Source organism: Labrus mixtus, chromosome 10 (genome assembly GCF_963584025.1).
Source record: "Labrus mixtus chromosome 10, fLabMix1.1, whole genome shotgun sequence".
NCBI classification, from domain to species: Eukaryota; Metazoa; Chordata; class Actinopteri; order Labriformes; family Labridae; genus Labrus; species Labrus mixtus.
In genome coordinates this window covers 4,383,396-4,400,777 of record NC_083621.1, presented here as the reverse complement: position 1 = coordinate 4,400,777, position 17,382 = coordinate 4,383,396, and the positions used below count along the sequence as shown (strand labels likewise).

General features: G+C 39.9%; 1 protein-coding gene across 3 annotated transcripts in view; it reads right to left on the bottom strand.

Moving 5' to 3' along the window:
* The window catches only part of LOC132981685 (transmembrane O-methyltransferase-like), a 244,968-nt gene extending 227,586 nt beyond the window's left edge, over positions 1–17,382 (bottom strand). The window contains exons 1-4 of one of the 3 annotated variants that reach the window (XM_061047680.1): positions 17,235–17,382; positions 15,270–15,532; positions 13,513–13,709; positions 12,723–13,080 (exon numbers count right to left, since the gene is read on the bottom strand). In XM_061047680.1, coding sequence (XP_060903663.1) covers positions 12,748–13,080; positions 13,513–13,709; positions 15,270–15,525 — 786 coding nt within the window. In that variant the 5' untranslated portion in view covers positions 15,526–15,532; positions 17,235–17,382 and the 3' untranslated portion in view covers positions 12,723–12,747. Of the gene's footprint in view, positions 1–12,618; positions 13,081–13,512; positions 13,710–15,269; positions 15,585–17,234 lie in introns of those variants that run through there. The other 2 variants (XM_061047678.1, XM_061047679.1) reach the window with 2 other exon arrangements.

The window sequence follows — 17,382 nt, the reverse complement described above, 5'->3', positions numbered from 1 at the left end:
AAGGGGAACTGGAGCGTCTGCAGCGCGGTGACCTTCTGCCTCCCTGCAGCTCCTGAGGAGCTAAGAGGAGAGCGGAAATGGGAGGAAAAGTATTCAGTTTGAAAGTGGCCTTGACAGGTCTGACTTTCAAAAAGGAAGAAAAAGCACTCGCCTGATGAAATGCTGCAGGAGAGACAAAGAACAAAGCATATGGTGCTCTTTCATTTAAAATCCTTGTTTTACAAAAACAGAAAACTCAGCGAGACAAAAAAAAAAAGAAGGGATTTCTGGAAAGGGACCACATACAAGGAGGAAGGAAGCAGACACTTACATGTCAGCAACCCTCACTTTCTCCTCATCCTGACGGGATGCAGGCAACAAAAAATGATGCTCACCATTTACAGTTGTTCCCCAAGTCATATAAAAGCTATCGAGGATACTGCACCTTTGAAGTATAACAGACCAGGGGTAGCTTTAATGGTGTGAAATGTGCCACAGTGCAGTTACGCCCCGCAGTGATGAACAGACCTGTCAGGAAAATCACCCAAATCAGGTCAGTTTTGCTCTCAAGGCAAACGCACAACTCCTGTCCCAGACAGATTTAATCAGTGTCTGATTTACAACCTCTAACCGCTTAATGTCCCAGTGCCACGCTCACATCATATCCTCGTTTGTTTCCCCATCAGAGAACTACAATAAATCTGTGGGGAAAAAAGGGGAACATTTTGGACTGAACGGCTGCTCTCAGCTCGCTTGGAGAGCAGAATGGCCTTGAAATGGGTTATCAAAGAGATAGCAAATGAAGTGTAGGAGCTAACACCGCTTTCTAACTGCACATACAAACACAATATTATGGTGATATGGTGTGTGCACCTGAGATGACCTGTGGCTTTTATTTGCATGAAAAGCCTTAAAGATGTAAAAAAAAATCAAACAGCAGCTAATTGATGATTGAAAAACACAGTTTCACTCCCCATTAAACGCTGACTTCGTCTGTACTCCACTTTTAATTGGACACTTTGAACCGTAAAGAACAAATTCCAAAGTTGCATTAACACTAATTTTTAACTACAAATTAGATCAATGAAAAATATTTGAAAAATCCAGTAGGTGCACTTTAAATCTTTGGAGCAGCCACTAAATGGAGCATGCAGTGAGATTGTTTTCTCAACTGCTGTTTTCAAGGTTAGCAACAAAGTTTAGTTTGGTGTCGTAATGAAATGGACAGTGAGTAATGAAAGGGTCGCTTTTAGACAATCTTTACTGCGCAACAATTTGGTTGCAAATTCTCGATATGTCAGCACCCGTCTCAGAGGTATTCTGGCTTCATCCTGTTCAACAGGAGTAGGCTGAGACACGCTGTCCATTTGTATATACAGTCTAAGGTTTATTTATTTATTTAACCTTTATTTAAAGGCTTTATATGTGATGTTTCACACTTAAATATAATATAAATCAAGTATATCCTCTGAAAATAACTCTGTGAGTCATGACTGTCTGTGATGCTTTCAGAGTTTTCCGAGTCCTATCTTCACTTTGTTTACATCGTGTATAAAAGTTGTTTAATTGAGGGACTAGAGAAAAGAAGAATAACATACTGTACTCACTGCTTAACTGTGTTTCTAGATCACGCTCATTTCAGGTAAATTTACATGCAGTGTGAAGATACGAGCATAATAAAGATCGCTAGCATTAGCATGCTAACACAACAATGCAGCGCGAGTTGTTTTGGTTTCATGCTGGTGCTCAAGGGCGACATCTGCTGGATCAAACAATCGCATATAAAGTCTTTAAAGTATCTGGCAACCGATTCCAAGAAGAGGGAGCAGCATACTTGAACGCCCTTTTTCCTTATTCAGTTCAGGCTTTAGGGATGGTTAGAAGGTGTAAATCATGTGAGCAAAGATGCTAACTTCCAGTACTTTTTAGTAATGGAAGTGTAAATGTACACACTCACACAGACCTGGATTCACATCAGATAATAAAAGAAGGAGCTACTTAAAAGGACCTTTTGCAGAGCTTTTCTTTGCAACAAATTTATTTACTCCACAACGTCCACATGGGCGTGCTTCCACATTATAGGTCAACCCCTTTTCTTGCTGAGACTTTGATGGGAAGCCTGATACCACCCCCCCTATGTCTGTGAAGTTAATTTAAAGTTAAAGTATCAGAGGTTTGATCAGCTGCCGTGCTGCTTTGACCCAAACTCATTCTGCGTCCTAATGAAAAGTCCATTTGGAGAGGGAGCAATGCTGCCTCCTCCTCTCCTGTGGGCTTATAAAACCAGGGTCTACACGGGGGGGGGGATTGGAGAAACATTTGTCCTCTCAAATAAGATGAAAGAGACTGTGGCAGTGCATCAGATTAGACATTCACTGCAGCCATTAGAGGATGCGTGCAGGGGAATCTCAACAGAAATACCGAAGCAATGTGGGGAAAAGAAAGCACAAGGCCGTGGAAGTAAAAAAAACAGGGATTCTGAGAGATGACCTCAATTCACGTCTGGTGGTCAAAGATGGAAGGACAATACAATTTAAATTTCATATGATTCTGTGGCACTCCTAACTACTATAAAAAAAGCAGTAATGGATCACATGATGCTTATTTTGCTTCAAGGCTTAATATATCTATGGCTGCTTCAGCAGTAATAGACTCGTGGGAAATAAACTTGCAGGTCTGGCAGTCTGTGGGAATTACTCTACCTTTTGAAATACGGTCATTATGGCCTGTTGGAAGGGGGCAGGATGGAGATTCTGTAGGGTATGGTGTGGGTTTTGTCTTAGCGTTTAAAAAAATTGTAAACATTGGTTAATCATCTTTGGAGGAAAGAAGCAACACAAAAAATGTTTTTTTTGGGCTTAATTTGGCTAAAATAAAGTGTTTTTAAAATTGGTAACCGACAACTAAAGGGACTATTTTCACCTGCGCATTGCTTCTTAGTCGTGCCTAGTAAAGCTCAAGGGATGGCAGCTCCAGTGTTGAAAAAAATGAAGCCAAAGAGGAAGTGCAAAAAAAACCTGCAGTTCAACGAGTGACCACTTGAGGGTGGCTGCAGAAGCCCAGGATGTCACATACACACCCATTCAAAAAAATCATTTTATTCTTGTTCTGACAGCTAAACTCCTTACACCACTTTGACAAAATTGGCACATAACCTGAAGACAAACAAAAGGGCTGCAAATCTCATCAATCAATTAATATTTTTGGATGAAATGCAGCAAATTAAACATCCCTGCAGTTATATTTTATTTGCTTTGAAACAGTATATTTATCTGTTCTATGCATGTTACATTATACTACAATAATATTCTCCTCCGCACACCTGTGAGAATGTTATAGTGGCTATTCAATTCTAATTTTCCTGCCAACTTACAAACTTACAGCTCAATGACTTCACATTCCTGCAGCCAACCCTTTTTTTGTGTGTATTTTGTGTTGAAATCAATACACCCTTAGTGGGCTTTGAAAGGTTGATGATGCAGAAACACAATTGATCCATAAAACACTCGAGTCCAATCCATACCGAACAAGAGAAGGAACATTCAGCTCCATGCATTCAAGAAAACACACACACACACACACACACACACACACACACACACACACACTGTATAGGCACACCATCTATTTTTCCAATGTGGTTGGCCAAGCGAATGTTTGAATAAAATATAAAAGGTCACTGATAATAAGATGTTTTGTCAATGAACGCTTATTGAAGTAATTGCTCTCGTTCCATCTCTTCTTCAGAATATTCCCTGCATGTGTAACTCCTGTTTTCTGTTTTTTTTATTTCTCTTTTTATCCAATCTGGGCACGAACCACGGCAGAACATGGACCCACAGAATCAACCTTTTTGCTTTAACATGATTACATGTCACAATAATGTTCTTACCGTGTAAATTAAGCAACGAGGGCAAACGACTTTGTGGACACTGAAACGGTATCAAGTCAAACTGGAGTTTTTAGTCTTTTAAAGGCTTTATATGTGATTTTTTTTGATCCAGCAGATGTCGCCCTTGAGCACCAGCATGAAACCAAAACAACTCGCGCTGCATTGTTGTGTTAGCATGCTAATGCTAGCGATCTTTATTAAGCTCGTATCTTCACACTGCATGTAAATTTACCTGAAATGAGCGTGATCTAGAAACACAGTTAAGCAGTGAGTACAGTATGTTATTCTTCTTTTCTCTAGTCCCTCAATTAAACAACTTTTATACACGAGGGGAGGAGTCAGCCGGCCGTCCCGACGATGTAAACAAAGTGAAGATAGGACTCTGAAAACTCTGAAAACATCACAGACAGTGGGACTCGGGTGTTACACCCATTGTAGACAGTCATGACTCACAGAGTTATTTTCAGAGGAGATACTTGATTTCTATTATATTTAAGTGTGACAAATCACATAGAAAGACTTTAAAGGAAGAGTGTGCGACTTTTTGATCCAGTAGATGTCGCCCTTGAGCATCAGCATTAAACCAAAACAAACTGCTGTTTGGTGACAACTCTGCTATTCTGAAGCCTCCGCCCTCCTCCAGCAGCACACCTCCAACCCCCCCTCCACTCACGTTCACATGAAGGAGTTATCAATGAGAACTCACCATAATTAAGCTCCATTAAGCAGCGGACAAAATTGCCCTGTACTTGAGTTGCAATTACCTGTGGTCTGCATTGTTGTGTTAGCGTGCTAATGTTAGCACACAGCTTCATATTGCACATAAGTTGACACTGAATGACCGTGATCTAAACACACTTGAAAGTAAAAATAAATATTGATAACTAAATGAATAAGCACATTTACAGGTTTAAAAATAGAAACAGTTATATTAAACTTTAAACTGAAGATAGGACACATTCCCTCCGTATCACCTAAGTGCTCTAAATGTCAGAAGAACGAGACAGAGAAGACACGTCTCTTCTCCCTGAAAATAAAATCCTGGGGCGTAGGAGGTCTCTTAAAGCCGGAGCAGAGGAGCTTCATTCTGAGAGGCTTCAGCCTGCTTAAGACCTCACATGGTGGGCGGTCTATTTTCTCTCAATCTCCCCTCTCTCCACAGACAGGGTGTGTGTGTGTGTGTGTGTGTGTGTGTGTGTGTGTGTGTGTGTGTGTGTGTGTGTGTTGTAGGTTGAAGTCTAGGTCTGAGGCGGGTGGTAGAGTCGCCTCACGTTGTCAGATCCCTCCTCAGATTAAAGGTGAGGACTCTAGCAGTTTTCATTTCACAATAGCTGACACTCATCAAAACAGACCGTCAGGTTTTTCATCATGGCTTTGTTGGACCTTCTTCTTCTTCTCTGACAGGATATTTCTCACAGAAAAACTTCAAACTAAACCAGTACCTGCCTGTAACTGTTTTAGTTGATACATATTTTATTGATTGTATTTCCTGTGGAAGCTCTAACTCATTTTGTCATTTCTGTATTCTCGGCATCATCGTAAATGAGGGTCGCCCTCAATGATCACTCTGAGAACTTAGATAAAGGTTGATGATATATTATGCTAAATAGTGTAAGATGGAGATGAGATTTATTTTTGTGAAGTTTTATTTTATAGATCTTTATTTTTCTCAGGTTGAGATAATATACATTATTTGATTTAATGCTAATTTCATTTATATTTACAATTTGTACTTTACAAGAGTATCTGTTTGATATGATGCACTGTGCCTTTAAGGTTACCCATGGTTACGGTTGGAGGAGTGATATTGCTTTAAGACAAGTAAGGTGTCACTGTTGTTGTTGTTGTGCAGTCTTGATGTGTCATGCTCTGTTACGAACGGACATTAAAAAGTATGAGACGCACAGCAGAAGTTGTCCCCGTGCTTTTACTTACCCACACCTGAAGATATATCTTTAATTAAGTATGTTTAGTGTTATAGTTAACGGCAAGACAACCGAGGATAATCAACATCATCCAAGAAGCACTAATGTATTTAACTTTGAGTCTTACATATCCTGCTGCGTTAAGTAAATCTTAAAAAAAAAAAAAAACATTTTATGAGCTTTCAAGCAGAACTGCCTTTTTCTGATTAAAAGTGATCTGGGCAACATTTGAATGGTTTCAACAATTAGTCTCATTTAGCCTCGTTAACAGCAACTGTCTGTTTTAAAAACAGATAATCAGAATCAGAATCAGAAATACTTCATGGATTAATAAAGTATTTCTGATTATTTGAGTATTTCGGAGGGAAATTTGGTCGTTACAGTTGCACTAAAACACAATATAGCAGTAGAAATATAGTTATGTACAATTAAATATTAATGAAATAGGAATGTAGTTAAAATGTCAAGCAATAAGCTCTGCTGTACAAAAGTAGAGAGAGTGAGGACAATATGGACTATATAACGCTGGTTACTTGAATTTTGTAGAATTAAATATGAAACTCTCTTTCCCTTGTGTTAAGTTCTTTATTTCAGACTCATAACTACACAGACGTTTAATAAACTGTCTTTGAGCCACCTCATTTCCACGCTTCAAAACTGATTCTTTTCAGCAATCTATTCTAAGTGCTAACACACACTTTACTGTCACAAACCCCCCCGAGCATGTCAAACTCTTTCATGAGTACGGTAATTTCTCAAAATGACACAGCAGACAGTCGAACTCCTGAAAAGATGACATGTTGGAGAAACAAGATTTTCAAATGAAAGCAGTCGGATGCTGGGGAGAGAAAATCATTACACAACCCTGAAGAGGACATTATGGAGTGTGCTCTGTGTGTGTGTGTGTGTGTGTGTGTGTGTGTGTGTGTGTGTGTGTGTGTGTGTGTGTGTGTGTGTGTGTGTGTGTGTGTGTGTGTGTGTGTGTGTGTGTGTGTGGTGGGATTGAAGGCTATCACAGTGCACCAAATATAGAAGTACCCGGGTCTCTGGAGAGGCCATCAAGAGTCTCCTTTCTCCTTTCGCTCTGCTCACTCCACTTGATGAACCAGACACAGAGGGGAAGAAACACGGCATGAATTTTAAAAATGACTTTGTGGTAAACAAATGGTGTTTGATGGCGATGTTACATTTTCATGACAAAATCAGGAGGCCTCCATACATTTGTGCGACTCCAAAACTGTGTGTAATATGTCAAATTCAACCCCCACATGTTGTGACGTTCGAGGTCTTCACTTACAGCCTTTGTTTCCACCGACCACAAAATAAAAAGTTCTGTGGCTAAAGATGAAACAAAATGTCGTCGTATACTTCCACTGTCACCTGTGAGTGGAAAACACAGAAACGGACATGATTCATCTCTGACAACTGCGGTTTTCTAGGTTTCTAAATGTGTCCAGCTTCATGTATGCTGTTGTCATTATTGTGATGTTACAACAGAACAATTTCAATTTATTTTCACCACAGAGCAAAAAAAGCAATTAGCCATTTGGTTGCTTTTTTTTTCACTTGAGCTGCACGTTGCACACCTCCACTTTGCACTTTACTAACTTGGTATGAGCTCTTGACTGATTTTATTGCAATGTTTTATTTTGTTTTATATTTGGTTGTATTGTCTGATTCTTTAACTTTGTTCTAATTTTGATTTTAGGGTGATGTTGTCCTTGTGTTTGTTGTCTTCTGTGTGCTCCTGCTGAAAATCAATAACTGCAATAAAGAATCTGATTCTTAAAAATCACAGACAGCTAGTGGCACCCACCTGTAGTTATGCATCATTTCAAACCTAAAAACTATTTAGTTTATTATTGAGTTGTATTTCTGACACGGCGCCTAAAAAGAGACATAGAAATAGGAGAAAGAGAGTCGGGAGGACATGCACTAAACTAAAGCAGTGGTTCTCAACTCGTCTGGCCTCAGGACCCACCTAACCCGAACCCCTTCCGTGAGAAAAACGACCCAAATTTCAGAAATATTTCCGATTTTTTTTGTTTAAAAATTATGCAGTTTGGATCTCCAATGGTACAAAACATGTGACAGATGCAAGAAACTGAAGAAAACAAACATGTTCACAAATCACTTTACAGACTTTCTGACCACTGAAAAAAGCTCCACGACCCACTTTTGGGTCCCGACCCACCAGTTGAGAACCACTGCATTAAGGCAGGGGTGAACCTTGTGCATGAAGGACTCTGTACATGGGGTTCACTCTGTACTGACTGAGATGACCAGGCTGTGAACATGTTTATTCAGCAGTAAAGTTGACCTCTATAGAGCGCCACAGGAATGAGTCCTAAAACCCTGAAGTAAGTTAGCATTTGAGCGCCATGGGGTCTAACGTCTAAAAGTCAACGGGGATTTTGAATGTGTTTGTGGTTAGACGCCTGAAATAAGGTCTGTGGTTAACACAAGCTGAAGAGATGTAGGTGTTTTGTTAAACCACATAAACTACGTTAGGTAATACCCCAACTTGTGAATTTTGAAGTTTTTAGGTGTCTTTAAAAAGGCGGTTGCTAACAAGTGGCTAAATGTGACTACAGCGGTTGTCGGGGACATTAAACGTCATCACGCCGGACACAGAGGGCGGGAACTCTCTCACTAGTCGGAGATGTCTCCTGTAGGTTTAATCTTTAGGTTAAGGTGAATATTATGTTAGTAAACTATTTATTAAGCTACGTGGATTAGTTTATCGGAGATCGTCTGAAGCATAACGCTAGTGACGTCACAATCATCCGACCGTGGTGTAGTTAGCTTTAGCATAACGTTAGCTTTTTACTTCTGTCGGCCGTATTAACGCTTCAAACATCATAAAAATGGCGTTCATCCATGAAGATTATCCTGCTGAACAAAACGCCTACGCTTCAGAAACGTGCGTTAGCCTCAGAGCTTATTTTCTGGAATGATCCAAAATCCAAAATCTACGCATTTGCATCATTTTTGCATCAACTCTCCCCAAAGGTAATTCTGTGATTTTGCACAAGGAATAGAAAATGACGCTTAACATGTATGTTTGATGAATTCATGAGTACTGCTCTGTGCCTTCAGTTTATCTTAAATGATATACTGCTGCAGTTTGCGAGTACAAAAGATGGATGAAACATTCTCTGCATAACTTGGAGTCTCACTAACCCTGAAGAGGTTTCTGTCTCAGTGAGATGATCCTGTTGCCTCTCTGGACGTGAGTTCCCAGCAGTTCCACGAGGGCTGTTTGGGTATGAACGCTGGGCCTTTGTGCAGAGAGCCCGAGGGCAGTGGACCATTGGCTCTTTAAGAGTTTGATTTATAATTGAAAGCTGTGTTTACATCAGCCGCCGTAGCACAGAGAGCAGTTTCACAGCCCGATGAAGGAGGAACTCGGAAATTGGAGCCATTAAAAAAGGGATTTTTGAGGGAACTTTTAGAGGAAGTTGGGGTGGCCAGAGAACATGATGTTTACGTTTTTGCTTGTACATCATTGTGTAGACTAAACTGGCACTCTGCAAGGAAGCCAAGGAAATGTTAAATCACATCTGACAGCTGGGAGAATTGACCACGTCTTGGCTCTGAGAGTTGTGTTGTGGGAAGTTTTGGGGACTATCCGGGTGGGGATGATGGTGGAAGCTAACGAGCAATCATTACAGTCGGTCTACTTTGTGTAATTACACATCACACTCTGGACATTTAGGGACACGCTGCATAAGAATGAAATGATTGTATTTCTGCTGGTGTCTCTAAACTTCTTGCTGAAGGAATGATCCATCATCTCTGAATATTTTAGAGCATGTTGAAGGCAAATAAACATCAACTCAGAATGCACATGTAGATTAGCATAAAACCAGTAACATTTATCTTCTTTGTTTGTCTGTCATGCCTTTTTGTCATTTCATGTTTTATTAATTTCATTAGCTGAATTCCATGCACATAAATTGTTTTAAAAAATGGCTTATGTGCTCAGATTTTGAAGTAAATTCTGATCGTAATGACAAAAAGGAGAAAAAAAAACGTTTTTTTAGGGTTACATTTTTGTTCAGGATTTTTAATCGGGGATTTTTTGTCTGTATTGGAAAGGACAGTGGACGGAGTAGGAAACCAGGGAGAGAGAGAGAGAGAGAGAGAGAGAGAGAGGATGACAGGTGGGGAAGGAGCCACAGGCATGAAAAGTGAAAGAGGCAGCTCTTCCATCAACACCTGAACACCTACACACATTGATGATGATGATTTTTAAGATGGTTTTTATGCTGATTAGAAATCTCCAGAGCAGATGTCTATGTTGTTGTTCATGACGATATATCACCTTTAATTATTTATTTTTTTAAAGTGCTCTTCCTCTGTGCACTTCCTGTCAGCCCCTGTGTGTCCAATCACACTTTAAGCTCCTCTCTAGATCCTTGCTTGTGGAGTCGTGCGGCACCCTGGGTATTTTAGTAGCTAAGACTAATGCTTGTGATTTTTGGTTATCAGTTATATTATCACATTGGTTAAATGTAATTTATTTAGATGATTTGTGTGACTTTAAATAGGAGAGATTCACCGGCTAAGTGCCTGCAGGGCAATATTCATTGTGGCCAGTAGGTGTCAGTAGCAGCATTGATATGTCAACAACTGGCACTGTTCCCTGTGTATTGCAGGAAGGAAGCACAGTTGTATCGCATCACCCAGTCGGGGTCAGCCCTATGTTCCCACAGGGTAGGGTTAGGGTAAGTTACTTCAAGATTTAAGGAAAAGGGAATGTGGGAACATAGGCACGCTCCCTGCAGTCTACCACTCCTTCCAGTTGCCATCACCAACTACCCTGAATAATATAAATGTAACACTCAAAATCAATCAATCAATCAAACTTTATTTATATAGCACCTTTCAGACAAATTAAATTGCAGTTCAAAGTGCTTTACAAGAGTGCAGAAAAATTACTGACGAAAAAGTAGTTTATAAAATCACACATTTTGAATGCCCGTACTGTAACCTTTGCTCAATAAATTCAGAAAATGCAATCACCACTTATCCTGCTGGGCAACTAATGATCGAGGATTATGAAGTATTCATGCAGTTGCTCTGATTTTTTGCAGCTCTGTTACTGTTTTTTTTCTCCTCCGTGGCGAGTGAACTGTTAAACCAGATGGATTCACAAAGTCTTCATCTGTGACCATGTGTTACCTAACCTTCATGTCTAATTCATAGATGATTTTTTTTTTTTACACCACTTCCCCCGTCTCTCCTTCTCTGCAGTGAGCTCTCTAACTTTGAATTAAATTCCTTATTACAACATTTATCGCCCTGTTGTGTAAGATTTGGGAACTCTAGTCTCGACCCCCACCCCCGGGCTCCTGGCTCTTGGAAATATTGCATTTCATTAAATCGTGTTTTCGCACAGATATTATTTATTTAAATGCCGCACTAAATTGTCTCTAAACCATGTAATGGCTCTCCAGCTGCTCTGAAAGCCTCAGCAGTGCCATTAGAGGCAAATTCAGAAAAACTCCATCCCAGTTTCACCCGCGAGACGACACCGATCTTCCTCATTTCAGATGCAGTGCTTGCTGGGAATCTAAGACATTCATTACGTCCAGTTAGGGGTGGAATACTGATGTGTTTTTCTGCAAGAGTCTGCAGGAGGGACTGAAAGTGTATTCCTCTTCAAAGCTTTGTTTTTTTAAAATGTAAACATTGACTCTGAGGCCTGAGAGTAAATATCCCAGCATGCTCAAGAGGAAGGGCGGGACAAGACCAGGCTGCTGTCACACCTCATCCTGAATAAATCAAGACACATACATCACACACTCAATGTTTAAAAAAATACTGACTTCAATGAGCTTGTTTGGGTGGAAGGAAGTGGCATTTCCCATTAAAGGTCCCCTTTACACCAGCACAAAGCACGAGTTCCCATTGCTTTAACATGAAGAGAGCAGCATCTAGTGGTGACTCCGAGCACTGCAGCTATTTTTTTTCTTTGTGGAACAAAGGTAGGGAGTATTTTTACTTACTCTCAATTATTGTTAAGTTATTGTTGTCATTCTGTTTGATAGATTTTGTTTGTAAATTTTGGCCATATGTGCCATCTACTATTAATATTATTATATATGTCAGATGATGTTTTAATTTCAGAAATAAATTGTTAATAGCAAATCTAATGAGACTTCTTAAATATTATTATTTTTATTATTATCCATTCATTATCTATACCGCTTTTCCATTTCAGGGTCGTGAGGGTGCTGGAGCTAATCCCAGCTGTCACTGGGCGAGAGGCAGGGTTACACCCTGGACTGTTCACCAGCCAATCACAGCTCTGACATACAGACACACTCACATTCACACCTACGGGTAATTTAAAGTCACAAATGAACCTAACGAGCATGTGTTTGGACTGTGGGAGGAAGCCGGAGTACCCGGAGAGAACCTACACATGCACAGGGAGAAAATGCAAACTCCAACTCTGTCCCATACAGCCTTATAATAAATACATTTATGAGGTCGAGCTTGTCATGTTCTGCTGAAATCCACAGTATTTAGTCCAGGCTTCCTCAGACATGCAAATATGAAAAGTTTATTTTTCCCATTTTTGATTTACTTGGTGGTATTTTCTAATTGTACCTCTCGAAGTCCCCGACATATCTAAAATAATTTAGGGTTATTTATGCCATAAATCCTGTTTTATATACCGATATTTTAATGTACCCCTTCTTTCATAATATGATAATACATACAAACATTTGGCTTAGTCAAAGATAAAAAGTTTGAATTATGTTGGTCCAAGAAGTCGACCAAGTGAGGTTCTTTTAATGGAAAACAGTGTGAGCTGTAGAAAATATTTTATTTAGCACTTATTTTTATCCACAAAATCTTTAACACACAAGTAATATTAACACTCTTTTGTTCTAATGCACACACACACTCACAAACTGAAAGCCCGCCCCACGTCTATCACCTGTCTGTCCTTGTGTTTCCCTTCCGATAGAAGAGCTCAGTCATGCACTGAAGCTCAGACTTGATGCAGTAGCGGTCGGCCCTCGTTCTGATCTGATCCAGGATTCCTCTGACGTCTTCAGCTCTCTGGTTCCTGTGGATCAGGAGCACGGAGCAGCCGGAGGGGCGGAGGAGCGCCTCTCTCTCCAGAGCCAGCAGGTCTGAGAGGTACTGCTGGGGGTCATGGTCCATCAGAACCAGATCGAGCCCCTCACTGGTCCTTTCACCGGGCTCGAGAAAGGGGCGCAACGTTGGGATGGCGTCAGCTGAGCTAGAAGTCAACACCTGGAACTGCAGTAAGAGCACAATAAATGATAAGATAAGATAAGATAATCCTCTATTTATCCCACAACGGGGAAATTTACATTGTTACAGCAGCAAAAAGCAAAGACTGCAAACAAAAAGTGACCACAGTACAATTTAAATTAAAAAAATAAAAATTAAGAATGTACAAAAAAATAGATACTAAAAATAGATTAAAAAATATATATAATAATAATAATAATAATAATACATTTTAAAAAAATAGAATAAAAAATAGAAAATAAAAAATAAAATAAAATAAAATAAAATAAAATAAAATAAAATAAAATAAAATAAAATAAAATAAAAATAAATAAAATAGATTTCCTGTTTCTTTTGTCTCTTATTTAAATGTTGAAAAGTGAAAATGTAAATCTTCTTAATTGAAGAAGTTGAAATTTAAATTTCCCCCGTGTGTACCTGGGTGTGCTTGAAGCCAGCTACAAGTATGACCTCCTCCCCGAGCTCTGCTGTGAGGGGGTCCAGCTCCACTGTGATCAGCCTGCCAGCAGGGGGCAGCAGACGCAGCAGAAGGACAGAGGAGTAGCCACAGTGCATCCCAAATTCCAACACCTGGTAGGGACTGACACGCCTCACCACCTCAGCCACTGCTTCACCTTCATGTCAGCGAGGGACAACGGGGGAACAGGATTTTATTTCAAAAATTTAAAAAAGTGCATAAAAGCTGAAACAGTTTCTGTCTGTTTCTGTTTGTTACATCTTCATGTTTGACGGAACAAACACATGTCCCTTCTAAATCCAAAAACTGTCCGTTTCCCCCCCCCCATGAAACTCGCTCTAATTAATCCAACCGAGCTGATAGTTATCTTTAGCTTCATCTCAATGCATCAACATCTTAAGTGATTAAAATGGTAAAATAACAGAAGCATTGCTTGACCACACTAAACATTTTTTTTTGTAAATTATTTCGATAAATTTAGACATTTGCGATGTGTTTATTGTGAATGATTATACTGGAATAATGATAAAATCACAATTAATAGCCCAGCCCTATTTCTAGGACAATTAAAGATACTAATCTGAATAAAATAACCAGCAGTGACTTTCCAGATCTAACATAAGCCCAACCTTTGCCTCAGCTGTTTCCTGTATGTCCCTGCACCAGAGATCAGCTGCATAATAATGATCAGGTTGTAAATATATTCATTTTTAATTTGCCTTAGACCCCCTTCTCTAACTTCAGATTTGAGCAGCAAGTTTTCATACTGCCTTACAAACAATAGGAGTCGCTTCCCTCTGCAGGATGTGCATGTTAATGTGCATGGGACATGTATTTGTGGCGTTTACTTCTCCACTCTGCACTGATCTTGGCGCTTGCCCTGCGTGTGACTCTGACTCATCCGCTCTGTGCCGACCTCAAACAAAGTCTGAAATAATGTTTCTATGAGGCTGGAGGGATTGTGAGACAGCATCATGCTTTTCATCTTTTTCACATATCATGCAGTGTCATGTGGATCTTGTGCAATATGGGAAATGTGGAGAAAAGCTGCATTTTGTTGTGTTTTTTCTTTGGCATGTCCTTCTCTGTTTACATGTCTTCTTCTGTTTGCTGCTATTGTTTTCTGTTGAGTAACACCACTGAAGAGGAAGCTAAATGTATGCACCAGGAAAAAATTACCTAAAGGGGCATGAAACGTTATCATGTTGTGTCGTATCGTATCATATTGTACAATGCATTGTAGCAGTGTTGGAGTCAAGACCACACTAACTGAGACCAAGACATACCCAGAGTGCTCCGAGACAAGACCAAAAATATCTCACTTATTTAGACCGTAACACTGGGAAGGTTGCGGTTGTAACTGGGGGTTAAAAATCTAATTATGAATGATTTTAAGTTATTCATGCTTTGAGGTGTTTTTCCTTCTAATAAAAAGTGATGACTTTAGAAAGAAGCCTCTCAGTGGTGGTCTCGACCGGTCTTGATTTATAACCTGGAGTCCGCCCAGTCCAAGACCGAGAGAAGACCGAGTAAAGGTGAATGCCATTCTGAGCTGAGACCTTCAAAAAGTGGTCTGGAGACCGACCTAGAGACCAAGCCTGCTCTCGAGGACTCCAACACTACATCTTAGTTTAACAAACTATTTGTGAAGCCCTCTGGGCTTCATGTTTTAACGTCTGAAGGGTCGTGTATAGATGAGGCTGAGCTGCATACTGACCGGTCGGGGGGCTGATGCAGAGGGACGGGTTTGTGTCAGCGTAAAGTTCAAAGGTCTCCATGACGCTGTCGGCCTTCCCGTGGGTACAGTTGGAGAACACAAAAGCATGAGTGCTCCTTACACACACTTTCCCTCGCAGCAGCCTCAGCGCCCACGCCGCAGCTTGATGGCACAGCGTGGAAACTTTTACACGGAAACGACTGGACACCATGAGGAGCGCCGGGAGCAGCGGGACGGAGACGACCACGAGCCACATTTCACAGCTGTGAAGAAAAAGGAAAGAATCGCTGATTAACCTGTGGATGAAAGCACAAGTTTAAATGATTTCAGCAGAAAAGCGGCTTGAATACTTGTGTTTGATGTGTTAGGCTCTGATTATTTTTCTGGTGAAAAAGCACGTTTAGAAAATACAAAAGTCCTCTGTTTTTGCATTCAAAAGCTGATTGTTCACTGTTTAACACTTGCAGGAAAAGCATTTACATATGTGCCCTTTAATTATGACTCATAATGTGACTATTTCTCAAAGTCACTATCACACTGGTAAGATATTGATTTGATGCTGAATCACACAAAACACTTCAAAATGTAAAATAACGGAGTTTGTTAAGCATCGCATATTTATATGATCTAATTTTTCATTTTTTAAAAACACAGGAGACAAACTGATGTTATATATTTGGAATGAGCATTTTAATATGTGTCAGTTTGAATGCATGTTATACTTTGAGTCCTGAAAGGCTGAGAGTCTCCTTATCTAACTCCAAGTCAGTTTCTACTGCAAGAGCATTCACTGAAATGTAAATATTCATATGTTAAAAAAAATATCCTGCAGATTCTTAACTATCCAGTTAAAGACCAGCCAGCACAGAAATCATGACACAAACCCTGCAGGTATCCTAGTTCACAGCGTGGGCGCCCCATGTATGGAGGGCTGTAGTCCTCCAAAGCGGATGGCCCGGGTTCAAATCCAACCTGTGGCTCCTTTCCTGTCTCTCTTTCCCCGTATCTGACTCTATCCACTGTCCTCCCTCTAAATAAAGGTAAATAAAAACAACAACCCTGCAATAAAAAAAATAAAAGATGGAGTCTCTAAATCAAGATTCAGAGCTTAAAATTATCGATACATCAAGTTTAGTGTTTAGTTAAAATTTTACTTCTGGCTTTTAAATCATTAAATGGCTCAAGACCTCACTACCTAAGTGAACTACTACATGTTCATGCTCCATCCAGAGCACTAAGGTCCTCCAACCAGCTGCTCCTGGACGTGCCCAAAACAAGGCTCAAAACGAGGGGCGATCGAGCCTTTTCTGTTGCAGCTCCGACACTTTGGAACAGATTACCATTTAAAATAAGATCTGCTGCCACAACTGAGCAGTTTAAGTCACTTTTAAAAACACATTTCTTTTCCTTGGCTTTTACCTCTAGTTGAGTGTTTTATCCCAGCAGCAGTGTCTATTAGAACTTTTACTATTGTTTTGTGTTTTAATTCACTTTTAATTTTTGCTTTTACGTGTCTTTATGATGTTTTGGATGCAATGTATTTTGCCTGATTTACTGTACAGCACTTTGGTCCGCCTCGGCTGTTATAAATGTGCTATATAAATAAAGTTGACTTGACTTGACTTGACTAGTGTGTGCAGAACCTCCCCGGGCCTGTTTTTGTTTTTGTTTACTAAATGCCCTGCCATTGATTTACAGGCATCATGTATCTCTGAATAGGTTTTACAATAAGGAAAAACTCTTTCAGTAATGTTACTGCAATGCCATGTTTCTAATAATAATAATAATACATCATGTTTAACTTATTAGTTTTTTAATAGTTTGAAACTAGAAGCATAATGAATTAGAAAAGTCTAGCAGTAGCTTCACAAAGTCTTCACAGTTAAAGTTCGAGAACACTGAAGTGGAGGCATGTAGGTCAAAGCAGAAGTAATAAAGTATAAGCTGTATAGGTGTAATACTTACCCAACTGCTCTGTTCCCAGTCGAGATTAGGAGAGCCTCCTGTCAAACACAGATGGGACTGTCACTCCTGTACGTACAGACGCTGAGCTGCAACATAACAACAATCTGCTGAAAGAAACAAAATGTGATTCAATGGGCTTAGTTGTCAT